A 26,620-nucleotide genomic window follows, 5' to 3' on the forward strand; every position below is an offset into this window, starting at 1 on the left:
CAAATTATGAATTCCTGAAAAGTAGAAAATAAAACAACTAAATAGCGGCATATGATACGCCGCGGGTCGGCTCGTTTTAATAATTACATTACTTCACTTTCCAAACTCATAAAAACTCATACAAATATTATACTGTAAAGAAAAACAACTTTAAACAGGATTAAAACACGATGAGAGAACAGTGAGAATAGGTGATGTAGAAAATAAATGGTCAGTTGAGAGCCGCTTGGGTACCAGGCCCAGCCTCACAGTCGTGCTTTAGCCAGCCCCGGGACAACAATTCCATGTTTACTGCTACTGAGGTGCCGACTTTTCGAATATCGTTAAATGGGGAATGTTATTTTATTCAGAATGCATTTTTTTACCTGTCAGTGACGTACTATTTTAGTTATCTTTTATAAGGGTGAGCCAGGTACTGTGGGGTACGAGTAGGGTGGAAGATAAGCCTTGTCATAACCGAAAGACAGAAGCGACCGATACAGTAATTAAACCGATACCCAAGCCAGCTAGTCGGAGTTTTCCGTGTTGAGGTCTGCCTGGCTAATAGGAGACACCCCCTGAGCCGGTAATGTCCGTAAAGAAAGAAAAAAAAATGTTATTGGCTTCTAAAGTGGATTGGGGTAGTCATAAAGTTATATTATTTGATTACCAATTATATCATAGAAAATGTGTTTTTTTATGTAAACACTACATTTAAACTTCCCACTCACTTCGCACATGAAGATGAAGTTCACGTTATGTCACATTTAGATTATCCTATTTTCAACTTAAGCATACGAGTAGATAAGGTCACAAGATGAAAGATATTTATAATCAAAGAAAAATGATGACAGTTTTACGAATTTCTCCTCTGCGTTTCGTTATCGTAGATCCTTTGACAGAATAATCAATAAATATTATCACTGCATATTTTACTTTAATGTTATTGAGAAAATCTAAAAATAACTATAATAACAAGATCACGACTACACAAAGACCACCACACGACTGATAAGGTTGCTGACTCATTCAATACGAATTTTAGCAGGAAAACATTATCTTCACCACTAAAGAATGGGACAATAAAGACGGGAAATTATTAAATATTATTGCTTAATATAAAACGATAAAAAAAGATTTTGTAACCACATTTACGAACTTTTGAGAAATATAGTGTCAAAGAGAGATGATAATGTACTACATAATAGAGTCGGCGTTTGCAAAGCACTTTAACGTTCTAACTAGCCACCTAGCTACACAATGACTGTATCTTTCACGGTGTTACTGAACAGAATTAATGTTATATTTTACACAATGCCTCGCCCTTAAAATGTTGTTCACGGGTTAAATGAGGGAGGGTTTCTAATGTGGCCTTGACATCAAATTCTCTAGAAATCAGTATATTTACAGTACATACTATTTTCATTTTCTGACAGTTAAAATATCGCAAACATTGAGTCAAGTTTTAAATCAAACCGGATACGTTCCGTATTGACAGCCGCTGTTTTGATCCACTTGATGTGACACCTATAGAACTAGTCATGCGCGAATCTGTTTACCTAGCCGTACCTATCCATAATGTATTCTGATATTCAATCTATCTTTCTTCATAAAACGCTATTAATATCTAGTTGGTAAGAATGTATACATTTTTTAACCAACACCAATGACTGCTATAAGAATGTGTAAAAACCACAAGCTGTTATGTACATTTAATCTATTTAACAACTTGTCTGTTTTGTCTTGTTAATGTTATTATATTAACATAAATTTTAAGTGAGTATTATACCGAAGAATGCCATAATACAATAGCAATTTATAACCGTATGCGTAGTTTCTTAATCTGTCTATTTTTACTGTTATTTTTTCCTGAGGAGAACCAAGAAAACTGATTCATCGAATTAAATAGCTTTCAACCACATCTAACAGTTCTAAAGAGTGTAATAGCCACATGAAAGAAAACTTCCAAGGCCCAAAAAAAGCCGAGACATAATCAATCTATACGATCGCCACGTGACGTTATAAACTAGATTAAAACAGAATGGTATGCGCTGTGATAATATAATAATTGGTCATTAGAAGATAACTCGATCAGTGTTTCTTCCAGAGTTTTTTTTAGGGGGGCACTTGAAATTTTCGGAGGGGGGGGGGGGGCGGTAGATTTTCTTCGGGGGGGGGGGGGGGACTTCGCACCCCGAAGAGATGCCTGGAAGAAACTCTGGATTCGATAAGAACAGATGACAACGGTAAACTTTGAAAAGTTTGGAAATTGTCCTCTTCATTTTTTTTAGTTAATGTTGGGCGGGATTCCCACCAAAACAGTTAATTATTATGCGTCATCTTGTTATGTTTTGAATTTTAAAAATTTGGATGAGAACAACGGGTTTGAAAAAAAACAACCTTACCGACAATTACTCTAAATACAACAAGAACAAAAACTCGTGCTGTCAAATTAAGAGTTTACTCCTTGGCTCTCGCTATTGTTGTTTCAGGAAAGATAAACCACAAAAGTCATATCCATTGAGATAAGGTATTTAACTCTCGATTTATACAGGAGTCAAACTTTATCACAACAGTCAGAATATTGATTGACTTAGTTTTTAATAGATAACCTTTATTTATGTATATATATATATATATATATATATATATATATATATATATATATATATATATATATATATATATGTATATATATATATAAATATATATATATATATGTATATTTATATATAAATATACATATCGATGGTCTCGGTCGCAAACCGTCTAACTCAAAAAAATTCGATTTTCTTTTTTTTACATAAATCAAAAGCCAATATGATTCCCCATAATGCCTGAAAATATTAGAGAAATCTGTAGAATGATTATTGAGATATAATAATTTGAACAAACCGCCTATTATTTCTAGCGCTAAAAATCTCGGCGCAAAACGAATATCGCTATATTTGTCAGTACACTTTTGATCGGGAACACAGTCGCACGCCGCAATCACATAATTTTACTGCACAGCAGTCACAGTACTTATAGGTAAGGATATTTGATTAATTATGTTCAACTATTCTATTACATTTTATCATTTTAAAGAATAATAAACAAATAGTATTTGTTTAATATAGCCTATTTCCAGATTGTCAATAACCAAACTGACTTGTTTACAATTTTTCAGGCTAACACAATGCTCTGAAACTAGATCTTCATTCTAGAATCTAAATATCAATCAAAACAATATAATTCGAATTATATTTCCACAAGAATGTGCAAAAAATTACTAATTATTAATTCACTACTAGCTTAAGATTGAGGGTTTAGATACGTGTTAAGAAATGTTTATATGGTAAGTTACAAAATGTTTGGCGTACATGTTCAACGACATGGTTAGTTGTCTTTAGTAAATGCTTTTATGATTAATTTTTCAACAGACAAGCCTATCTCAACACACCAGCCTCTCTCGACAGACCAGCCTCTCTCAAATATCAGCCTCTCTCAACAGACCAGCCTCTCTCAACAGACCAGCCTCTCTCAACATACCAGCCTCTCAACATATCAGCCTCTCTCAACAGACCAGCCTCTCTCAACAGACCTGCCTCTATCAACACACATAACAGACCAGCCTCTCTCAACAGACCAGCCTCTCTCAACACACCAGTCTTACCACATAACAGACCAGCCTCTCTAAACAGATCAGCCTCTCTCGACAGACCAGCCTCTCTCAACATATCAGCCTCTCTCAACAGACCAGCCTCTCTCAACAGATCAGCCTCTCTTAACATATCATATTCTCTCAACAGACCAGCCTCTCTCAACACACCAGTCTTACCACATAACAGACCAGCCTCTCTCAACAGACCAGCCTCTCAACATATCAGCATCTCTCAACAGGCCAGCCTCTCTCAACAGACCAGCCTCTCTTAACAGATCAGCCTCTTTCGACAGACCAGTCTCTCTCAACAGACCAGCCTCTCTCAACAGACCAGCCTCTCTCAACACACATAACAGACCAGCCTCTCTCAACAGATCAGCCTCTCTCAACAGAACAGCCTCTCGACATACCAGCCTCTCTCAACAGACCAGTCTCTCTTAACAGATCAGCCTCTCTCAACAGACCTGCCTCTCTCAACAGACCAGCCTCTCTCTATAGACCATCTTCTGTTAACAGATCAGTCTCTCTTAACAGACCAGCCTCTTTCAACAGATCAGCCTCTTTCAACAGACCAGCCTCTCTCAACAGACCAGCCTCTCTTAACAGATCAGCCTCTCTTAACAGACCAGCCTCTCCCAACAGATCAGCCTCTCTCAACAGATCTGCCTCTCTCAACAGACCAGCCTCTCGCAACAGACCAGCCTCTCTTAACAGATCAGCCTCTCTCAACAGACCAGCCTCTCGACATACCAGCCTCTCTCAACAGACCAGTCTCTCTTAACAGATCAGCCTCTCTCAACAGACCTGCCTCTCTCAACAGACCAGCCTCTCTCTATAGACCATCCTCTCTCAAGATACCAGCCTCTCACAACAGATCAGCCTCTCTTAACAGACAAGCCTCTCTCAACAGACCAGCCTCTCTCAACAGACCAGCCTCTCTCAACAGATCAGCCTCTCTCAACAGACCAGTCTTACCATACAAGACACCCGAATCTTTGAACTGACAAATCATAAAGGCACCAGCATCTCTCAACAGACCAGCCTTTCACAACATACAAGTCGAAACATTAAGGCACCAGTAACTCACAAGAGACCAGTCTCTCTCAGCAGACTAGTCGTAATATACAAAATACCAATCTCTCTCAACTGACCAATCTTACCCTCTAAGATACCAGCCTCTCTCAACAGACCATACAAGAGACCAGCCTCTCTCAAAAGATTAGTCTTATCCTACAATAGACAAGCCTCTCTCAACACCAGTCTTACCATACAAGACACCAGCCTTTCTCAACAGATCAGTCGTAACATACAATAGACCAGCCTCACATAACAGACATTAGACACCAACCTCTCTCAAAAAGACCAGTCTTACCATACAAGAGACCCGCCGCTCTAAAAAGACCACTCAGACCTATCAAGAATTCAAAGCGACAGATATTCGTGCACTGCAGTACAAGCCTGATGCTGCTGTCTACTTCAAAGTGAATTACCAGATAGCTGGCAATTGCTAAGCTAGGGTTGTAAGATTATGATCTCATTTGCAGCCCCTGTCAAATTGTACAAGAGCAGAAAAAAAGATAAAAGCTGTCATATTTGAGCACCTAAAAGCAAGTCATAAACACACCTTTTTATGATGATTTCCCTGATTTTAAAAATATGTTGCCATTTTAATTTTTCTATATGTGACGTTTATTCAAAGAATAAATTTAAAAAATAAACACATTTTTTTTGTGTTACATTTTTGTAAAATAAGTAAACATTAAGTCAGTATTAATGTGATTAGTGTTTTATGTCTCATTCATAATATATCTGACAAAACGATTTCTGTTTTTACTATTATCATTCTACAAACCCAGCACCCACCAGATTTAGTAAAATAAACTGTGAGAATAGAAAGATTTAATAAATAAAGCATAATAAATAACAGACATAATGAATACAGTCGAAAGCGATTAAGCTATACTAAAACAACTCTACTAAAAATTAAACTGACCCCATAATGTTGAATAAACTCAAATAATTAAAATATGAGCCCAAAACAATAATCTATATATTATGAAGTGTTAATTATAACTTAAAAACATAAACATAACTAAATCACGTTCATTGGACAAAACGAACGAACGCGGCTGAGACCGAAATTCTCGGCTCAAAACAGTTAAGTCTGCGCGCGCACAGATAGACGGTTTGCACCGAGAATTTTAGACCGAGCAAACCGTCTATCTTTTTAAACCTGCTATAAATTTGTAAATGTCAACAAAACCCATTTTAAAACGCTACAGTATAGTCGGTAGAGAGTTTCTTCGGAGATATCTTTAAAAAAAAATTGTATTAGAGCGATCGAGAAGGAAATAATCAGTTTTTTGTCTCTCCTGTAAAATTTACATTTTCGGAGTTAGACGGTTTGCGACCGAGACCATCGATATATATATATATATATATATATATATATATATATATATATATATATATATATATATATATATATGTGTGTGTGTGTGTGTGTGTGTGTGTGTGTGTGTGTGTGTGTGTGTATATCAAAACATTAGTCCTAAGCTGTTGACATCACTACGTTAAATGAAAAACTAAACCAAACGAGACATCACATTTCGTTTTATTTTTAGTAAGTCGGGGATTCCCTTATTGTTTTGGTAATTGATGACGTAACATAAACCAAAGCGAGGACGGACAACCCAGAAGTGTAACATTTTTAGAGTTGACAAACTGAAGGTTTCTGTTCCTGATTTCACTCTAAGATTAAGATAAAGCTGTTGGTTCGTTTGCTATTATCACATAAACGAAAAAACAAGAACTGTGCATATAATTGTTATATATTTTTGTGAATATTACAGACAGAATGAAGTTGCTATACAAAACTCACCATTGTTTGATAGTGTGTTTAATGGTATGGTTGATGTTACACCATTCAGAAAGTTCTCTTAAAATAATATTTTCATCAAATGGAAACGAAATGAGAAAAAGCCTTACATTTCTTAACGATCAAGTTTTTTACCGGTAAGAGATTTATCATTTGTATTTTAAAAGTCAAATGTGTATATTTTTACAGTAGGTTTTTTATAATTAGATTTTAAAATGAATGAACTGGGTTAAAACTTGTAACTGTGATAATAAGATCAGGTTTTATTTTTTTTTCTCTTCATTAGTTTCTTCAACTGCATGGTGAATAAATACAAGGTATGCTATGGTTATTACAATATAACTTTTGATGAAACTCGGTTAAAACCTGTAGTGTATGAAACATGGCGTTTGGACGAGACAAAAAACATTGAAAGAAGCTATTACTATGAGTGCGAATTATTTGATTTTGAAGATCGCAATTATTTTAAATGCACCCCTAGTCGATTGCGCGGATGTCAAGACTTTGTTGAAAACTGTCTTTCAGACAATGTTGGGGTCGTTCTAAATACAAATTTTGCTTATATTCTTGGAGATAACATAAACAATTGCACATACTCATGTAGCTATCGGACATTTTACAATAAATCAATTGAGCCATCAACTAAGCCGTCAACGACTATTACTACAACAATACATTCAGAACAAATTATACTATCGTCAACGAGTAAATCAACGATAAATGTAACATATGCGTCAAAGACCGAATTTCCATTAACTACAATAAACCGTAATACAGATTTGCAGACTCTAAACAGGACAACAAATTCGTCAACATTTTACTCAAACAACTTAGACAGCAGCACAACTTCAACAACAATCATCAGTGTGAGTGTTGCTGGTGTTGTTGTGATTATTATCGTCTCCATTATTTGTTTTTTACTCTGGCGGAGAGGAAGTTCAATCGTAGAAAAATCTGACAACGAGAAAAACGAGAAAAATAATTCAAAATCTATTAACGAAAGTGGAAGTCAGTTTCTATCAATAACCAAAGAGGAAAATAAGCCTCGAGATTTGCAAAAGACTGGACATGAAGCTGTGGTTCATGAAAATAACAGTAGCTTCATAGTTGATGATTACACAACTATAGCAGAAGGTAGAGACAATCATATCAAATTAGAATCAGCACATTTGAAACAAAACTTTGGAACGTACAATAACGTAAATCGTATTCATGATTCAATTCCGAATTTTTTGAATTATGAAAACGTTGGTATTTGTGCTCATCAGAACCAAGAAACTGATAACCAAAGTAAGATGGAGGATGTAGAAAACTACAACAGCGTTGATACAGTCAGCAGTGACTACCAAAGACTAGGACTAGAACGACGGGAATTTAAAAACCTTTACGATCAGTTACCTACTTTGTTTAAAGAACAACAACTCGTGCTGTCAGATCAAGAGTTATCTCCCTATACTCTCGCTAAACCTGTTTTAGGAGAGAGAACTCTACAGGTTATTGATGTAGGAGTATGGGCATATAACTCTTGCCATGCAATCGGGGGGGGGGGAGTATAGACAGCTCTTATCCCAACAATCTACAAGATGGCGAACTCAACCGTGATGGTTTTTAAAAGAATAACCAGGATATCTTTTTAAAAAATTGGATAACCTGGGCCGCATTTATTTTTGTTTTGCCTTAAACTATTATATATCACCCGGATGTAAATTGGAGATGTCACATGTAATCCATTATCCACATTCATAAGTTATCTTTTATGTTTGCTGCACTGAAAATTACAATGAAATGTACAAGATAAATATCTTCAGGATCTGATTTAAAATAATGTGATTGCGGTGTAGATTGCGATAAGGTTATCGTTAAAAACTTCTTTCATTAAAATACAGAGATTTGCTGAATTCACTTCCTCTTTCTATCCCCGCGAAGTTGTTTTAGCTGTTGTATTTTGACAAGTTAACACATGTCAAGATAATCAGAGTATCGAAGCCTTTTTTAGAATTGTCAATGAGACAAAAGTAAACTCTAAACTAACAGAAACAATTTTTAACGGAAAAAGGGATTTTAAAAAAATTCTTAATCACACAAGTATTATTACATGACCGATTTAACTGTATTCTCCTTTTGAATGCATTGGGTGAAAACTCTACAGATTATTGACGAAAAGACATGTGTTTATATCACTGCGATATGGGTGAGATTAGTGAAGATATACCTTTTTAAAATATTCAGAAATATTCTGACACAAAATAATGTTAATATTCACTTGATACTCTATAATATAGTTTGTATATTGTAAGATTATGTCATGGAATAAACAGCATGTAATTAACTAATGTAATTGTATTTTTTCTTTAATCTTCGTTTGTAGCCCAGATCCAAAAAGTAAGCATTAGTGTTAATTACTTTTGCATGTTATACTTTTTTTTTTTAAACGTGACTTTAGTCACCTCTACGCCTCATAGGTTTAGTACAATCAATCATTAATGATCCTATTAACAGAAATAACCACTAACTCAAGAGCATTGAATGGGGTGTCACTTTAACGTATTGTTTGTATGCTAATAATAATAATGTATGGTAATATTAGAATTTTAAAATAGAAGGACTAGGGACGGCGTGGCCTAAGCGGTAGAGCGCCCGGTTGAACGTCTCTGAGTCCACCCAGCTATGATGGGTTCCTAACTCATGTTAGGGAAAGTAATGGCGGTTGGATAAAGTGCTGATCACACCTTCCGAGGTAAATAAACATAAGAACTCTATTTCATCTGCCCATTAGATGGCTAAGTCTACAGAGGATGCATTATTAATTTATTTATTTTTTTTATTTTAGCCACTAACGACACGAGGCAGAGATTAGTTTGTATTTACTTCCCTTTTCAACTCAACAAACTAATCAAGGAAATTTACGTTTTGTTTTAACAGATATTTTGTGCAGATGCAACTTTTTTTTCACGACACTGGATAGATGTTGGTTTATTAAGATTGTCAACATTCTTAAAATATCGGAATTGTTCTTAACAAAATTATTTCTGCAAAAAAAAAAAAAATAAGAGCAGCAAATTATTAAAAGCATATTAGTTTCGGGTGAAACTTTAAAAAACTAAACACGAGCTACTGTTCATCTATAAATAATATGTGTAGCAGAGGTCGAACTGTGTTACAACTAAACTGTCCACTTTCATAAACTGATATCTTGACTTTCGGACAAACACTAACGCGTTATACCGATGTACTGCATCGTCATGTCGTATTTAAAACATAATTCTATTAAATAGAAAACATTCATTGACATGAACGGTAAAGAGATTTTTTAAAATATAGTGTTGCTCTAGATTAAAAGTACTGAATTGTTATTGTTAACTTCCCTCCCCGCCACATGGCTATCGCTTCAACCCTCTTCCCCCCACCACTTCAACCTCACTATCGTCCTCCCTACACCATGCTGTGTCACCTTACGATATCTTTGCACAGACGTCACAAGATACACAAAAGTTCGGGCCATAAAACAGGGCTTTAAGTTTCCCCTGATATAAAATCACCTCGACACAACAGGATATGTTATACATTGACAGCCAGTATTTTGATCCACCTGATTAATTACATACATAACTGGTCATGCACGCTCTGTATACAGAGGAAAAAAACTTCTTAAAAACGAAAACATTAAAACGCACTTTAACATTAAAGCGTGTGATTCGTATGTTTATTCTTAGCGTCATAAGGTAGTGAGTTAAGTAGGAAACATAGACTATACTTGCATTAATTATATTAAAAAATACAATTTAAATTAGAACCTGTAAGGATGTCGAAGTTTATGATGTTACAATGGTGTTTGTTTTGTTTGAATTTCATGGTAACTGAACTTGCTGGACAAATCGTGTTTTCAACCAGTGGCAAGAGGATTAATTTTAGTGTTTCAAACTTTAACAGGTAAATGCTACCATAACATACAAAAGATACTTTAAATTATGAAAAAAATTATCATTAACAAATCATTATTTTTAAGCTATAATAATCAATTTATGTTAAGGTATTTTTATTAGGTTTAGGCTACTTAACTTTAACAGTAATTACAATGAGAAATAACATGATCGCATACTTATTATAATAAGCTGATTTTTTAAATTATTTTTTAAATGTAAACAAAAGTTATGTAACGTATAACAAAAAAAAAACAATTGAATAGACTAATAATTTCTAGAAAATACAAATTTTTACCTTTGTGTTTATTGTTTTATTACTTCACTTCACCTCACAATAATTAAAGTCATATATTTTTCCAAGTAAAAAAGAGCAATTTTATATTGCAGATTTCACGACTGCATGCGTGAAAACATAACAGAATGCACAGCTACCTACAATTTTATGTATAATAAATACATAGTGCATTCTTCAGGAAATAATAATACATTGACAGGAAATATATACTATGTTTGCACCGTCTACCCTAATTTGTATAGCCTTAAGTGTACTGCTAACATACTAACAGAAGACTGTCTAAAATTACCGGAAACCTGCACTTCAAATAGAGCTGGAGTAGTTTTGCAAAAAGACGACATCTACATCTCTGGTGATAACATCATGAATTGTTCAATTTTATGCTGGCTTAAAGATCTAACATTTTATTATAGATCCATAGCCACCACCACATCAACAACAGTACCTACAACAACAACGACGACGACGACGACGGAAAAACCCAGTTCAGCATCAAGTACAACAGCCACAACAGCATCAATTAACACAAATATTTTCTATCCATCTACAACACACGCATTACGTGATAACAGTTCAGCGAATGTTTCTGGGATAGTTTCCAACAACGATACAAGTGATGACATCGCTGAAACAACACTAATCATCAGCGTGTGTGTAGTTGGTGCTGTGGTTCTTGTTCTATGTTTTATCATTGGTATTTTCGTGTGGAGAAGGCATCAGAAGTATCTAAAGAGTATTTCTACTGATACAACACTAAATAACCATACACCTAAACTGAAAAGCACCACAATCTCTAAACGTGTTAAGGAAATCGAGCATGCAACAAACACAAAAGATACAACTCAAGATCCACCAGATTTGGTAAAAACTGTACATAAACTTCAAGTTACGGAATATTTTAATTGTCTGGCTGAGACTGATTACACAACAATAGTAGAGGTAGGGGACATGCAAGCTGCGTCAACTGGCCATGAAAACTTAGATCAGTATGCAAATACTATGACCATAAGTAGCAATTCAATAGACTCTGAGTGGGAAGTGAAACGAAGTCACAAATCTGAAGGAATAAATCAAGAATCCCAGCCAGGTAAATCTTGTAACAATAAAGATTCTACTCTTGACTACTACAATAGTGCTGAATCAACCAGTAGTGATTACCAAAGACTAGGACAAGAACTGCGGGATTTAAAAAACCCTTACCAACAGTTACTTCAAGTAGAACAAGAACAACAACTCGTGCTTTCAGATCAAGAGTTATCTCCCTATACTCTCGCTAAACCTGTTGTAGGGGAGGCAACACTTCAGATTATTGACGTAAAAGTCTGTGATAAAAGGGCCACAAGCGAGGATCAGCCATACAACAACACTCCAGATGATGATGAGATCCAACACGTTACCAATATGCAACAACATGAACCGACCGTGAAAATCAGACGTAATTGTTTGGGATATACAATGATATTACCTATGGATAAAAAATAACAGTTTAAAAATCTCAATAACATTTTCTATTCACGTGCTTTTTTGCTTGTAATTTGTTATCTGTATCTCGCGTGCACATACACACACACACACACACACACACACACACACACACATATATATATATATATATATATATATATATATATATATATATATAATGTATCTGTAATCTGTAATGTTTTGTTTTTATCAGTTATCAGCACTATTTATTATTTTGTAAATATTGATTATAACTTTACCTATACTTTTTACTAATGAATTCATAAATCATCTTTGTGATAAAAGAATTAGCCTATCCTATAAAAATGTTGCAATAAATTGGTAAAAATTGATCAAAACATCTTTACACAGTAGATGTCAAATACTCATCGTTATTAACTTTCAAGAGTGAAAATTGTGACGATGACGATAAAAAATATGCAATACTATTTTTAAAGTAAATTTACTTTGTGTTACTGGTAAAAACGTTTAACCTGAAAAAATTTGGGCCAATAGGGCTGGTAAGTAGGTCACCATCCAGTTCTTCGGCTCAATAAAACCTGCATGAGCCATAGAACTGGTTGGTGACCTACTTACCAGCCCTATTGTTTAATTATACTGCTAGATCTGTGGCTCAAGTAGTTCTTCTCAACGTTTCTAGCATTAGAACTTATTCAAGTGGGAACAACATCACTGCTGATGTTGGTAAAATTTAATTTTTCGATTTATACAATAAAGATGAAAGTTTTTTTTTATATATCGGAGTTGACTCTATAATAATGTAGCTCAATAACAGCACACACTTAATTGTTCTATACTATAGTAGAACTGTAACCTGGTACTTCTCATCCGACAGCTTCGACATTACCACAGTATACAAAACAACTACAACACACGGTCCATACACACTGCACTTCTCAGTTTACGAAAAAGACAGCATTCAATTACACAATACTCCAGCAAGCACTACGACTCTTCAGCATAAGGTAACTATCAATAAGCACGATTGATCACCAACAATAGAAGCAAACACCCAACATTACATTAAACTAAACTACGAAAACTCAGCAAAAATATTCTAATCCTAATTCCGGGGAGAAGACTATTACATTCACTACTTGACAAACAACTGTCATCTAACACACCGAAATACACCTTGCAATGAGTTATCGACAACATTAACAAATGTGGATACACCACCCACTCAAGAAAAAATCACTCTCAGAAAAAAAAAACTACGACAGGAACCGGAAATTCTCTGAAGCCAAATCTCAAATAGGGCTTAGCCACAACGGCTCGAATAACCATAGCGAACACCGAATCCCAGATGAAGAGGCTTCCTTAACCAACACAATCAGACATAGTAATGGATACTGAGCCAATATGAACTAAAAGGAAACAGAAGGATAGCCCCAAAAATGCAATCACATTACAAATAAAAACGCAGACAATAGAGTCCTTACAAACACGTGACCTAAATCACGTGATACCTACGTCCGCCGCCACGGTGGTGTACACCGGACGTAAACACAATCAGCTGTTCACCAGCGCTGGACGCGTTCACAGTGCACCCGCGGAAAAGGAACAATACGTTAAAAAACTTGAACTCTTAGGAATTGAAGATCCTTATATTGTTGTTGACAGTTTCGTGGATGACATAAATATGTGGCCGAAAATACAAAATAAAAATACACAGTTAGTATTACTGTTTGCGTTTTAAGTTTAAGTAGACGATCCTTGCCCACCATAAATTTCATCTCTTTGTAGGTAACATGGATTACTGTTCTTAGAACCTAGCCCAGCAGAGATGGTATGATATGTAATTTATGACCATTATGGTTTAGCATGAAGAATTACTATTGAGAGTAACAATATTATATTGTCTATTGTCCAAACAGTAAAGTCAAAGATTTTTCGTTAGCGATAAAAAGTCAAGTATTGAAAGGTATATTTTAATGACAAACTATTTTTCTTTTCAATAGTATACGCCTATATATATATATATATATATATATATATATATATATATATATATATATAGGCTATATATATTACAATGATCTTATCACGGACATTAATTAATTTATTTAGAAGTAACGTGTGAAAAATGGGGAATAGCTACGTGACAAATTACATGTTTTCTTGCTAAATTATTGTGACTTTACATGTAGCAGTCAAAGGATTTAAAATCGATATACACTTGTAAAATCTACTTTAGATCCTATTATATTTAAAATATGTCTCAGAATGTAAAGTTTATTTAAAAACAGAATGATGCCACATCACGTTATGTTGACCAAGTCCAAGTGACATCAATTTATTCAAACCCCCACCCTCACACTCCCTACGCTATGTTTTGTCACGCTGTCGCTGCGCCGGCGTCTTAAAATATCCCAAAGTTCAGACAAACACTGTCAATGCACATTGCTTCACAGATAACGACGCCTAGTCTAGAATTTGAACCAATAGAAACAGCCGGATATGTTATGTGTTACCAGCCACTGTTTTGATCCGCTTGATTAGTTACCTAAAGGGCTGGCTATGCAAGGCTCAGTTACCGAAAATTAAAAATTATTAAAATGAAAACGGTGAAATCTTTCTGTAGTATTTTACATGCGTGTTTAAGTAGTTAGCAGTGGTGTTATTCGATTGGATATTAACTTTAAAAGAAACACTCCATATTCAAGATTTTCGATTTACATTTAACTAAAGTGAAAATAATTTAAAAAAGAACGATGTCACAGTTTACAATCGTCTGCGTGGTGTTACATTTGTGTTTGATTATGGTAATCATCAAGAAAGCTGAACTTTCTGGGGAAATTCAGTTTTTCTCACCATACGCGTCGTTTTGGTTTAATGATGCTCTCTTTCATAGGTAAAAAAAAAGTGAAAACCTGCACATTCTCTTTAAACATACTGATTGATAGTTACAATTAAAACATAGACTTGTGTTTAGTTTTTTTTCCAATTTAATAAAAGATAACTAGTGCAAAATGTATACATACATATTTTAGAGCTTGTGTTTAACGTGATTATCATAGTATGAGTTTTAAAAAATGTTAACTAATTTACTAAATCAATTTAATGTCATTAAAGAAAATGAAAATGAGTTTTACATTTGCATAACAAGAATTGATTTTTATTTTTCAGATTTGCTATGTGTATGTTAAATCAATACAAAGTATGTACGGGTATGAGTTTTGCAGAAAATCAAAATTTCTATACAGTATTCGACATTCAGGAGTCAATGGACAAAGAACCAGAACCAGAACTATACATATATCATTGCAATTATGACAGCTACAACTTGTATTGTAGTTTACGAAAACAAACAGGATGTAAGAATGAATTTACTTACTGTAGATCCAACTACCGCTGTTTTGGTTTGGAAACTGTTAACATTAACTTATCTGGTGATAATATCAAGTATTTTTATAATGGTTGCTTGTATCAGATGTTTTACTACATAGTCGAAACAACGACCACGTCAACAACTCAACCTTCAACAACCACGAGAACTACAAAATCTGTATTTAGAACAACATTTCCGACAACAAAACTGACAACAAAAACATCGAAACATACAACAGATTTCCAGAAATTTTCAACAACCAAAGCATTACATGAAAACAGTTCAGTAAATCTTTCGGGGTTGATTTTGAACAATGATAAAACTGACGAAAACACAAGCTCAACAATTACTATCAGTGCTTGTGTAGTTAGTGCTGTATGTTTATTTATAGTTTCTAGTCTTGGTATATTTTTCTGGCGAAGACATAGAACAAATTTAACCAATAATTGTAATGATACGAAATTAGAAAACCGTGATGTTAATTCGAAAAACGCCCTCAACTCACCTTGTGACTTAGGTAACGATCATATGCCGTATAGAAACAAAACTTCTGTTGAACCGCCAGATTTACTAAAAACAGGACATAAACATACAGTCAAAATTTATTCAAATTGTGTTGTAGAAGGGGAGTACACATCTATTGGGGAAGAGGAAAACAATTCTGCTATTTCAATGTCTCTCTATTATAAAACAAACATTGGAACTCAAAACGCTGTAGAAACAGACATTGACATTTTAAGCAATACAAAACGTGATTGTAAAACGGATGAGTTCAATGTAAGCACCATACAGGATACATCTGTAGAAAACAACCAAACAAATAACGCCCTCTACATTAACACGAATGAGAAAGCCAACAGTGAGTACCAAAGACTAGGACAAGAACGACGGGATATAAAAAACCCTTACCAACAGTTACTTCAAGTAGAACAAGAACAACAACTCGTGCAGTCAGATCAAGAGTTATCTCCCTATACTCTCGCTAAACCTGTTTTAGGGGAGGCAACTCTACAAGTTATTGATGTAGGCGCATGGGTAGATAACTCATGTGATACAGCGAGGACTACAGAAGACCAACCCTATAACAACACCCTTCAAGATGTCTTCACACCACAACGTGAACCTTCAGTGGACATAAAACACGATCGTTTGGGTTATACTATGGTGATGGATAAACAATAACATTTGAAAATATCATGTTTACTAATATATTGAAGTTGTCATTCAATTTATACTGTTCTACTTTTTCATCTAGCTTAGATAGAAATTTATTACGCTGCTGTAATCTGAAATGTTCAGCCCGCATAATTATTTTTTGTTACGCTTCTTTAGAAAATAATGCTAATACCTTTAGTTACCTCTTTTCCGTAATACAGAATATGATTATATAAATATAAAAACACCATTTTCTTATGCATTAGCAATATTTATTGCAAAATACGACAATATCATCAATGTTGATGAATTGTTGCGAAACGAAGAACAAATTATTAGCTTAGTTCCGATGTATGAACAATAACTATATAATTTACACATGCTTTCTTATTAGTATGCTTTGTATTAACATGTATTCATAGCATGAATGAAAAATCTATTTTAAAATATAACTCATTCTACCTATGCCATTTTTAAACAGTTTTTGTGTGCCCTGTACCTCATGTTAAAGATAGTGTTTTTTTTGCTTTTTACAACGATAAACTAGAGTTAGTACAAATAAAACTAGCTTATACTTTTGCATTTAATACTTAAATTAATTAATACTTGTAATTTACTTCCGTTTTGTTTTTTAATGCCGTAACTAGGACATACATTGTGTAGTAACATTTATTTATTTCTGCACAAGGTTGATTTGTTGACATCTTTAAGCTACTCGTGAATCTTGTTGAAGACTGTGTTTACATTTCGCCCTTGTCACGTGATATAGACCTGCTATGTTTTGAGCAACTACTATTTGTTTACGCTTTAGCTAATACTTAATGTTATGAAACATATTTCTAACAGGGACGACATAAAATAAGAATAAATTGCATTTGTCTCACTTGATAATAAAGGTCAGGAAAAAATAAAACTATTACATTTCTTATCAAATAGTTAGTACCATTTATGGCCATATGGTCCATTTCATAAACTAACTAGATTTGCTTTTTTGTTGGCTTTTCATAGCACAATGTCAAAAATGCCAACAACTAAAATACAACTTCGGTTTGATTTGTTATTTATAGACGACATCAAACTATCGTGGGTGAAGTAATAAGCAATACATCAACCACTTAACATATCCTTGACTTTGAACTAGTACAAAAATAAAAAGTCAAATCTTGAGTTGGTTTTAATATCAGTAGCTATTGAACGCATGCACGATTTTAATATACTTCCTCGTTCAAATAGCTGGTCTTCCTTAAAGCATTATCAAGTAGTAAAACATTGCACTGTATAGTACTGTATTCTGTTCACAGCTGTCTTAGTTATTTAAACAATGTATGCTTTGTGTACTACGGTCTAAAAATAAAATAAATTACCTACATTTTACAACTTCAACGGTTTCAATCTTTACCAAGTATGTCGAGAATTAATTGAATTGTAATTGCCCATTCTTTCTGCACAATTATATATTTATTATAACCATTTAAAAAAAAATAATACTCGCATACATAAGAAAAGGAATTTTTTTTTCAAGTAGCATTTCTACAAAAATAATTTGTAATTTCTGATTTAATTTAACATGAGGTATTCAATTTCACATTATATTTGATCTTGTAATAATCCTTAAAAAGTTGACCAGTATGAGATGTTTCTTCAGAACTTTTCGTCATTGTGAAATGTAGGTATAGATTGATGCAACGCTTGCCGGGTACGCTAATTCGATTAAAAAAAAAACCCACTATATCGTCCATCAGACATTGATAATCTTATTGAACTGATATGATGTCTTACAATGTACAGTGTATTCAGTTTTTGAAAAATGATAGGCTCCGGCCTTTATATACATGTGCCACATCATGTGTTTTCTAGTCTTGTATTTACACATGACATCCATTATTACCTAGTCCTACTCCCCCCTTCCCAACCACCCTCACAATCACTACAACCTGTTGTGTCAAGCTAAGCTGTCACTTTGCAAAAAAAAAAAAATACCCCAAAGTTCGGGCCACAGTTTACCCTCAGATAACATCGCTTAGATTAGACTTTGAATCAACAGGAACAGCAGGATATATAATACATAGAAAGCAAGTGTTTTGATCCGCTTGTATTATTACATGGAGAGAGCTAGCCATTCAAGACTCCGTTTACCAAAATAAAAAAAAAATAAAGCCAAAACAGTGCAAAATGTATTAAATCATTTTAAATACCTGCTTTTGCAGTTAACTTTGATGTAATTCGAATGGGCTTGAAAATTAAAGCAAACAACGCATAATTTTGTGTAGTAGAATTATGACTTACTTTTATTTAAAGTGATTCTGAATTATTTTTAAAAGTACGATGTCGCAATCTAAGCTCCTCTTCATAGTGTTACACGTGTTTTTGGTTATGGTAATTTTAAAGGAAGCTGAACTTGATGGAAATATTCAGTTTTTTTCTCCACGCTTGAAGTTAACTTTTGACGATTCCCTCTTTCTCAGGTAAACAAAAAATGAAAGCATTGAAATGTGCTTTACATTTGTTAATTGATAGTGACAACTTATACATTGGCTGATATTGTTTTACTTTTAGAAAAAATATTTTTATAATTTGTATGTTGATCAATCTAAATATTTTTGGTTAAAAACTAGCGTGCCCCCCCCCCCATCCCCCCCCCCCCCTCCCCGTGCGTGGCCGCGGGGAAAGAAGAAAGTCCGAGGACAGCCCGGGGCAAAAAGCAACCCACAAAGTGGTGTCGGCGGACGCGCCTGATTCAGTTTAGTGAACGACTATAATTTCCAATTGTATCCATAGTCTATCGCACTTTTTAAAACGAACGTAGGTACTATCGCGCTCACAAAGCCCTGGGCGCCTAATTGCACCCAGCTTGGCGCGACCCGTGCGAAATAAAAAATTTTTCGCACAAATCTCCCGAGGTTTATTCTCAACTATTTTCCAAAGTATCCTAGCGATCGGTTGAAAGGTGTGGTAATGCATAATAGACCCATAAAGTCCGACGAAATATATTAGGGGGGGGGGTTCATCAATGCTTTACCAATCCCATATTTTTAAACGTTTGACCTTGTTTTCTAAAACTGAGTTTTGAAATGTAAACAATACCTGCGCTTGGATCATATTTATCAGGACACGGGTTAATCTAAACTACGTTAATCACTAACTGTATTATCACCGTAAATCACTCACCGCCTTCGTATCGTGGACGTAGAGGGGCGTTCTCGTGAGCCCTGACTCGGCTTCATTATCGATTGGTGTATGCCGCCAAGCATTGTAGGATGCTCCTTAAAACAAACGTAGGCGTCGTACCATCAATGGATGGCCGGGGCACCTTGCTGGGGCGCCGGCAAACGCGCCTGATTGAATTTAGTGAGCAACTATAACGCCCCATCTTATCAATTGTCTTACGGAATAGGGGTCGGCGTGGTCGAGTCGGTAAAAGCTTATGGTTGCTAAACCGAAAAGTCTCGAGTTCGGACCCTCGGGCAGATGAGGCTCGTTAGCTGGGAGCAGCCACTCTTCTAGGAGAGACAACTCCAAAATCAAACAACTGCTGCCTTGTAGTTTGTTCTTGTTTGGACAAAGGCTATGGAAGCAAATCCAAAAAGAAAAGCAGGCTGAAATCGGAGTCAATGGCCTCAATGGCGCATAACCAGTTGACACGTAATCCTTAATTGTGATGGAAGCATGGTCGAGTCGGCAAAAAAAAAGTCTCGAGTTCAAACCCTCTATCAGATAAGGCCCGATCCCTCCCAACACTAAAAATTAAGAACGAAGAAGAAAGAAGAAGAAGAGTCTTACGCAATGTTTAGAACGAACGTAAGCGACACAATGCTCATAGGAAAGCCCCACGCACCAAATCGTACCCCGCAGGGGCGCTGACGGAGGCGCCCGATTCAATATAGTCACAGATTTTTGTTGTCCATCGTGTCTTTAATGCTTTATGTATTACCTTTTTTTCTTAAAACGAAGGTAGGCACCATAGTGGTCACATAACGTCAGGCAATAGCTGGGGCGCCGGCGGCTGCGCCTGTTTAAGTTTTAGCGTTTAAAAACCCATTAACCGCTATGCAGGACGCCCATTTGATTAATACAAAGTGCTAAGATAGCCGCTATAGAATTCTGGGCGCCAAACCGTGTATTGACAAAAATCGCACCCTCCCGTGGTGCCTCCCATAAGAAATTTTAATGTTCACAGAATCCTTCTACGGAGTATTTTCATCAACTCCCTAAATCTTCATAGCACTTGTATAAAAGGTGTTGATCAGCATTCGACTTTTTTATTTTTTGTTGAAAAAATGACAATATTGTATAGAGATATTTTCCATTTGCTAACCTTCTAAATCTATTTTAAGTCTTAACAGAAAGCCAACATATATTAAACGTTTGACATAATAAACGCTGATTTAAAGTCTTTTATTTCTTTCTTGTAATTTTTTAAAATTATTTTCCAGATTTTTTGATTGTATGTTGCATCAATACAAAAGGTGTACAGGTATCACAGTCTATACTGATTGGTATAGTAATAAAGTGGTTGACATTTTGCACTCAGATGATAAATCAACAGAACCTGAACCATACACATGCGCTCAGCATTATAACTACTCTACTTATCTTTATGGCGTACAATGTGTATCACAGGAACAAATTCGATGTGCGTTTTATAATACATCCTGCATATCCTCGAACCGCGTGCTTGTTCTAAAAGATGAAAACTTTAACATGTACGGTGATAGTATCGATTCATGTTATAATGGCTGCCCTGATCAAGCGTTTTATTATAGAGTCGTAACGACAACTACGTCAGCAATTCTACGTACCACAACCACAAGAACTACCAAATCTACGTTAAGAACAACACTCTCATCATCAACATTACCAACAACCCAATCGACAAATACAACATATTTCCTGATATCTTCAACAATCAAGACATTGCATGAAAACAGTTCAGTAAATGTATCCGGGATAACTTCTAACAATGAAACTGTCGATAACACAAGCGAAACAATTATCATCATTACTTGTGTAGTTAGTGTTGTATGCTTAGTTATATTTTCTATTCTTGGCATATTATTCTGGAGAAGACGCAGAATAAAAAAACCCAAGAATTCTAATGATACGAAATTAGAAAAGCATGATGTTAACTCGAAAACCGTCCTCATCTCAACCTTGTGACGGAAGGTAACGAGCATATGTCATATAGAAATAAAAAAGCGGTTGCACCACCCGATTTACTGAAAACATGACATAAACACGCAGTCAACATTTATCGTAGAAGGGGAGTACACAACTATTGGGGAAGAGGAAAACAATTCAGCTACTTCAACATCTCTCGATTATAAAACATACACTGGAACTCATAACGTTTTAGAAGCAGACAGTGACATTTTAAACAATACAAACCGTGATTATATAGCGGATAAAAGCAATGTAAACATCATACAGGATAAATCCTTAGAAAATAACAACCTAAATAACACCTTCTACAACATCACGGCTGAGAAACCCAGCAGTGAGTACCAAAGGCTTAGACAAGAACGACGGGATTTAAAAAACCCTTACCAACAGTTACTTCAAGTAGAACAAGAACAACAACTCGTGATGTCAGATCAAGAGTTATCTCCCTATACTCTCGCTAAACCTGTTTTAGGGGAGACAACTCTACAAGTTATTGATTTAGGAGCATGGGTGAATAACTCATGTGATACAGTGGGGAATAGATAAGACCAACCCTATAACAACACTATTAAAGATGTCTTCACACCACAACGTGAAAGTTCAGTGGAAATAAAACACGATTGTTTGGGTTATACTATGGTGATGCATAAACAATAAAATTTGAAAATATCATGTTTACAAATATATTGAAGTTGCCATTCAATTTTAACTGTTCATCTTATTCATCTAGCTTAGAAAGAAATATATTACGCTGCTGTAATCTGAAATGTTCAGCTTGAATATTTTTTTTCGCTTCTTTAAAAAATAATGCTAATACATTTTGTTACTTCCTTTCCCAAATACAGAATATGTTTATATAAATATAAAAAAAAACACCCTTCTCGATGCTTTAGTAATATCTATTGCAAAATACACTTACAATAAAAAAAATGGCATTGACGACACTATTATTGATGTTGACAAATTGTTGCGAAACGAAGAACATATTATTAGCATAATTACGATATATGAACAATAACTAATATATATAATTTGCACATGCTTTGTTATTCATATGTTTTTATTAACATGTATTCATAGCATGAATGAAAAATCTATTTTAAAATATAACTCATTCTTCCTATGCCATTTTAAACAGTTTTTGTGTGCCCCGTACCTCATGTTAAACATAGTATTTTTTTTCCTTTTTACAATGGTAAACTAGAATTTGGACAATAAATATGATTTATGCTTTTGCATATAATACATATATTAAAGGGGAGAGGGGCTTTAAAATAAGCCTTAACAAAATATCTCAAACAAAATTTGACATGTTAGGGAATTGTCAAATAGGAAAATTTTGGTTATCCTGTTATTATATCTGAGAATACCAATTTTTCTGTAAAAGAACAATTTTTGGTCTTGAGCTCCATTAGGCAGAAGATGTAGACTTAATATGTTTCTGAGTTCATATACAAAATACTAAACTTCATTTAGACGATTTTAACTACAGCCTGGATACATTTAATCCACACAATGGAAAAGCCTCAACATGTGTATGACAATATTTTTTAAGTTGTCTTCGTATTATATAAAAAATTGCAATGCCATTTCCAAAATAAATGTCCCAAGTTTATCTGCAGGTAAGATAATTATGCTATCTGTGAAAACGTCTGACATTAAAATGCAGAGATTAGCCACTATTTACTTCCTCTTTCAATTTTGTAATACAACGATCGATGCATGTTGATAAACAATAGCACCTTAGCTCAGTGGCGGAACTAGAAAAAAAGGGGCACCCCGCAAAAAAAAATTCTGGGCCCCCCTATATATATATATATATATATATATATATATATATATATATATATATATATATATATATATATATATATATATATATATATATATATATATATATATATATATATATATATAGTAATTGCTGGCCTGATCGGGTTTTGAAAAAAAAATGTTTTATTTTCAATTTAAACATATTACAACATTTCATGTGTGTAAGTGCACTAGTCTGTTTTGAATTATTTTTTTTTGTAGATTTAGAACTAGTTTCAGTGGCGTAGGCAGGGGGGGGGGGGGGGCTAGGGGGGGTCATAAAAAGTATGAGGGGGGTGCAAATCGAAAGTTTGAGGGGGGGGGGATGTGCAAATTGAAAGTTTGTCCCCGGGTAAAAATTGGAGCCCCCCCATTGAGACGATCCTGGATACGCCACTGACTAGTTTATTCAATATGTTTGCTGTAAACTGCCTGCCCTCTAGTAATAAGCCGGTCAAAAGAATTTAAAGAGTGAAAGCTTTGTATTGGTAAATGGTTTCTAGTGTTATGTTTATTTGTATGTTTTTTGTATTTGTATTATTTTTTTAAAATATATCTCCTTTTTATGCTATTTCAATCTTTAGTATGTATTTGTTTAGTACAAATATATTAAAAGGAGCTTATGAGCACACTTATTTAACCATTTAAAAAAGGGAAATAATTCATGGAAGTGTTCTGAACGTTTTCACACTGCAGCTCAGGCATGTATATTTTCTTTACGCAACAGCATGTGTTAGCTACTGTATAACATCACTATTGTATTATATCTGTATGTTATTTACTAAAGCTTTTACTGTCAAGTCAAAAATGCAAGAAAATTATGTTTTTATCTAAAAAAAAATTACTATGGTCGGCTATGGGCCCCTAAATGGCGTGCCCCCCCCCCCCCGCATTGCGGGATATGGCGGCACTGTAGTTCCGCCCCTGCCTTAGCTATAACTTGTTCTTTCATATTTTTAGTTACTCGTAAATTCAAATCTGTCACTCTAACCTTGGTTGTTTTACTTTATTTAAGAAATCTCGTTGAAATCATTGTATGTAAATATTGATATTAACAAAAATGTTTGTCACATATATATTTACGTAGGGTAACCCGGGGTAATTCCATACACTACTTTTCTAAAAAATGTGTAAAAAAATCTAAAATTAACACTACCACAATATAATATTGATGGTATAACAAGACATGCATAACTTATATGATGGCAAACAAATATAGAGATAATTCACAAAAAAAATACAATTTTTAAATATTTCACTTTTATTACAAAAACATGGCAAGTGGGGCAATTCCACACACATTATGAAAATGTAAAAATTCATGTATTTAAAAATGTGTAGAAAACATTTTTCCCCTTGGAAACAATTTTGCTTGGGGGCAGCCACTCTTCATCACTGGATGAAGAGAAAGCCTAAATTACTTCCTCCACATTTCTACTCTCAGCTGTCATAGGCCGAAGTTATTCGTTTGTAATTGGGGACCATTCTAAAATAAGAAAAAAAAATTAAATGTTAGAAAGTCTAATTACTAATGTGTGTATGGGAATGTTTAGCTATAAATATTGCATACATTATAATAAATAATATAGGTACTGTAAAAATAATAATAGATAAAAAATAAAAGAAGTCTTTGGCAATTTTACTTAATTTTAAAGCAGAGTCTTATTAAAAATAAATAGTACTAGATCTAATACTATTTAAGTACTTTTTAAAATTTAATCATGAGTTCTGAATTACAGAATTAGCCACAACCAGTTTAAATGATTTAAAATAATAGCTAAACCCTCTAAAGAGTATAAAAAGCAACATGGGAAATCCCTAACTATAGGGTATGGAATTGCCCCACACCATGTGTGTGGAATTGCCCCACACCTACTAATGAGAAAAATGTGCTTTCCTGTTCTAAATTAAAGGCTGAATCTAGCATCATTAATTGTCACCATTAACAAAAATGATTAAGCTTTCATAAAATCAATAAATAATTGACAACAATTAATATTTAGACAAAATAAACTATTTTTAAAAAGTGCAGGGGTTGTACTTACATAAGGATGTTTGAATAAAGATGCAGATAAAACAAAAATTCTTGCTCTGATTGTAGATGAACGCTTCTCTAACAGTTTTAGAAAGTACAAGAAATGACCTCTTAGAAACAGGGAATAGTAACTTTTATTAAAACTTTACTCCCTTTTAAAATAGAGAGTATTCAGTATATGGTGTGTGGAATTACCCCGTGTGTGGAATTACCCCGGGATACTTTAATAGAAAGAAAGTACAATATCAGAGTTGGTTCTTTGTCAGACTTTTTTATTTTGTATTGCACACTGTCGCAAAAGCTATTACTCAAATCCAACTTTGATTTGTGTCTTTATTTATGGACGACACACAAGATGTTGTGGGTGAAGTATTAAAAACTAAAATCAACCATCTAACGTCCATTCGTAAAAAGTTAAACACTGAAATAAAACTTTAAGATTGGCTTTTGGTGAAGGCATGCAATATTTTAAAAAACGTTCTTGTTCAGATAGCAGTTCATTGGCTACATGAAGGAGAATAAAATACTTCACTGTTTAGTAACAAACTTAAAAACAGCAAGGACATCAGGCGTTGTTTCTCTAGAATCAATTTGTGTGTGAAAGGTCGAGACGAAAATGTGTGATAAATAAAAGTTTAACTTGTTAAATTCATTGAGTAAATTTTTTCCCCGTCGTTAAAAAAAAGTTATGGATCGTTAAAGTAATATGAAACTTGACATCTTTAAGTGAAAATAAAATACGGGAACAGGTTAAAATCTTATGCGCCATATCACGGATTTTTTTGTTTAAGTCCTCTTGACTCGCTCATATCTACTTGTCTGCACCACCACATGCCCTACTCCTGTTGGTGTCACTTCACGAAAGCCCAAAGTTTGGGCCATACAAGTCGTCTTAAGATTCCACAAAAGCAAAGTCACCTATAT

At 34.4% G+C, this 26,620-nt stretch overlaps 1 protein-coding gene across 1 annotated transcript; it reads left to right on the forward strand.

Moving 5' to 3' along the window:
- The first annotated feature begins 10,119 nt into the window (after window positions 1-10,119).
- LOC131945205 (uncharacterized) lies at window positions 10,120-12,200 on the forward strand. The gene is made up of 2 exons (XM_059306270.1): window positions 10,120-10,430; window positions 10,811-12,200. The coding sequence occupies exons 1-2, from the start codon at window positions 10,303-10,305 to the stop codon at window positions 12,198-12,200; spliced, it is 1,518 nt and encodes a 505-aa protein (XP_059162253.1). The 5' UTR covers window positions 10,120-10,302.
- The last annotated feature ends 14,420 nt before the right edge of the window (window positions 12,201-26,620 follow it).

Source organism: Physella acuta, unplaced genomic scaffold (genome assembly GCF_028476545.2).
Source record: "Physella acuta isolate Inbredline_101_S28 unplaced genomic scaffold, ASM2847654v3 ptg000007l, whole genome shotgun sequence".
Classification (NCBI taxonomy): domain Eukaryota; kingdom Metazoa; phylum Mollusca; class Gastropoda; family Physidae; genus Physella; species Physella acuta.

Coding starts and splice junctions, on each gene's coding strand:
- LOC131945205 (XM_059306270.1), top strand. CDS start 10,303: ATGTCGAAGTTTATGATGTTACAATGGTGTTTGTTTTGTTTGAATTTC. Junction 10,431..10,810: donor AGTGTTTCAAACTTTAACAG/GTAAATGCTACC, acceptor TTTATATTGCAG/ATTTCACGACTGCATGCGTG.